This window comes from Echinops telfairi, unplaced genomic scaffold (genome assembly GCF_000313985.2).
Source record: "Echinops telfairi isolate 266 unplaced genomic scaffold, ASM31398v2 ScPeMD7_7469;HRSCAF=8507_0, whole genome shotgun sequence".
Lineage (NCBI taxonomy): Eukaryota > Metazoa > Chordata > Mammalia > Afrosoricida > Tenrecidae > Echinops > Echinops telfairi.
Window position 1 is genome coordinate 50,906,971 of NW_022111372.1, and position 2,308 is coordinate 50,909,278.

The 2,308-nt window shown below is 51.1% G+C and overlaps 1 protein-coding gene across 2 annotated transcripts in view; it reads right to left on the reverse strand.

The window, feature by feature from the left end:
- The window catches only part of CDHR2 (cadherin related family member 2), a 74,555-nt gene that overhangs the window by 45,956 nt on the left and 26,291 nt on the right, over positions 1 to 2,308 (reverse strand). For both annotated transcript variants that reach the window (XM_045284957.1, XM_045284956.1), the window contains exons 2-3: positions 745 to 811; positions 445 to 513 (exon numbers count right to left, since the gene is read on the reverse strand). In XM_045284957.1, the coding sequence (XP_045140892.1) occupies positions 445 to 513; positions 745 to 796 (121 nt within the window). In that variant the 5' untranslated portion in view covers positions 797 to 811. The remainder of the gene's footprint in view (positions 1 to 444; positions 514 to 744; positions 812 to 2,308) is intronic.

Genomic DNA, 2,308 nt, shown 5'->3' on the forward strand with positions numbered 1-2,308 from the left:
GTGATAAGAGTTGTATGAGCCCCTAATAAAACGATTAAAAAAAATAAAAATAAATTTGTAAAAAAAAAAAAAAGATGCCCTCAGAGAATGGAGCCACCGAAAGGCTGGGGAAGCAGAGCTGCTGTCCCAGAGGCCTGCCCCCTCCCCTCCATGTGTCCCAGAATGGTCAGAATGGCTCACACACTCTGCTGGAGGTTCAAGTCTACCCCAAGGAGCCTTGGAAGAAAGACGATCCATCTGCTTCCAAACTGGGAACCCTGGGAGCCCAGGGCTTCTCTTCTACAGTTTTGGACACGGGTCACTCTGAGTTGCTATCCAGTTTTTGTAATAACTCCTTCACTGGGTTTGCTCCCTGACAAGCTGGGTGGGGTAGAACTGCCCTCCCACCCCTGGGGCCCTCTTGCAGGTGTGGGCTTGGCCACAGGGCACAGGATAATGACTCACCTACTGGCAGATCCTCAGGCAGCGTCACTACCATGCTATTCACGAAAACTGGAGCGGTGTTGGCTGCCACTGCAGGGAGAAGGGACACTGTGACATCTGGATCCCTGGCACGGCCTGACCCTCAGCTACCTCTCTAGAGCCACCCCTCCCAGCGCACTCAGACTGCCTCCAGGCCTCCTGGGGCCTCCAAGCACAGGATGGGCCACAGAAGCTGGGTGTTTCTGGAAGAGAAGTCACCCCTCGCTGCTAAGGGTCCCCAGCTAACTGCTGCTCTGGGGTGGGAGGAGGGGAACCACTCACCAGACACCATGAGGGCAGGAAGCAGGACGCAGGACAGCCATGGTGACGCCATCGCGTCTGCGGGGACCTAGGGGAGAAGACTTCAGGAAGGGGTGCCTGGACTCAGGCCTTCCCCCCTTTGGCAGGCCCTCCGCTGACTGGACTGCTTCGTGGACCCGCTCACCGCCACCACCCAGCATCCCCCCAGGGTCACACAGGCCTATCACCCGTTGTTCATCTCCCAGTTTTCCATGTTCCAGGGGTGGGGGTGGACAGCTGAGCACAGTCCAGAAACCCAGCCCTGGACGGAACCTGAACTTGGCCCAGCATTTGGCATCCACTGTATGTCAGGTTAAATGTATTATTTCATTATCTCTACAACCTCAGATGGCTCTTATCATTGGTCCATTCTATGAATGTGGAAACCGAGCCTAAGAGATGAAAGGGCTTGCCTGAGACCACTCTGAGAACCGGTGGCAACAAGGACCCGGTGTACATCTGCTACCTTAATACTAAACCTATAAATACATGTACAACAAGGACCCGGTGGCAACAAGGCACTTGGCGCACAGGTGTTTTAAACTCCAGAATACATAGCTTCAACCACTGCACTTAGAGTCCACTCTGACAGCATCTTTCAGACTCAGGAGGCAGGAGAGGGACCGTGCCTTGGCCAGGATCATCACAAGACTCCACGGGTGCATGTGAGTCCTATGTCCCACTTACTGACTGCCATGGCCACTGTTCCCAAAGTGCGTCCATAGAACCCTGAGCCTGGAAGGTGTCCCACAACAGAGAGGTTCCCTGATATTTCAAACTGGGACTGGTTGGATACCTGTTCCTTTTCCCTTCTTGATAATTCAGAGCTGGGCAGGGCCTCTCTGAAAACACTGCCTGGCACCGGCTTTTTGGCCATCTCAGGTTGCAAGCTGTCCTTCATTTAAGAAAAGGGGACGCTGGTTCACTGACACCGAGAGATCTGAAACCCCCAAACCTGTCATCCCCCCAAATAATTGATAGAGATTGCAACTACAAAAGGGTCAAGGAGTGTGGGTTCTTCAGATGTTTTGTTTCTTGCCCTCTATCAAGAAAGTGTTTTTCTTTTTTTTTGTTTAATCATTTTATTGGGGGCTCATTCAGCTCGTATCACAATCCATACATACATCCATTATGTCAAGCACATTTGTTATCATTATCATTTTCAAAACATTTTCTTTCTACTTGAACCCTTGGTATCAGGTCCTCATTTTCCTCCCTCCCTCCCACCTCCCTCTTGAACCCTTGATAATGTATACATTTATATTCATGTCTTACACTGACCTATAGCTCCCGTCACCCACTTTTCTGTTGTCCATCCCCCTGGGAGGGGGTTATAAGTAGATCATTGTGACTGGTTCGCCCTTTCTCCCCCCACCTTCCCCTTCCCCTCCTGGTATAGCTACTCTCAATATTGGTCCTGAGGGGTTTATCTGTCCTGGATCCCCTGTGTTTCTAGCTCTTATCTGTACCCATGTACATACTCTGGTCTAACCTGATTTGTAAGGTAGAATTGGGATCACAATAATGGGCGGGGAGGAAGCATTAA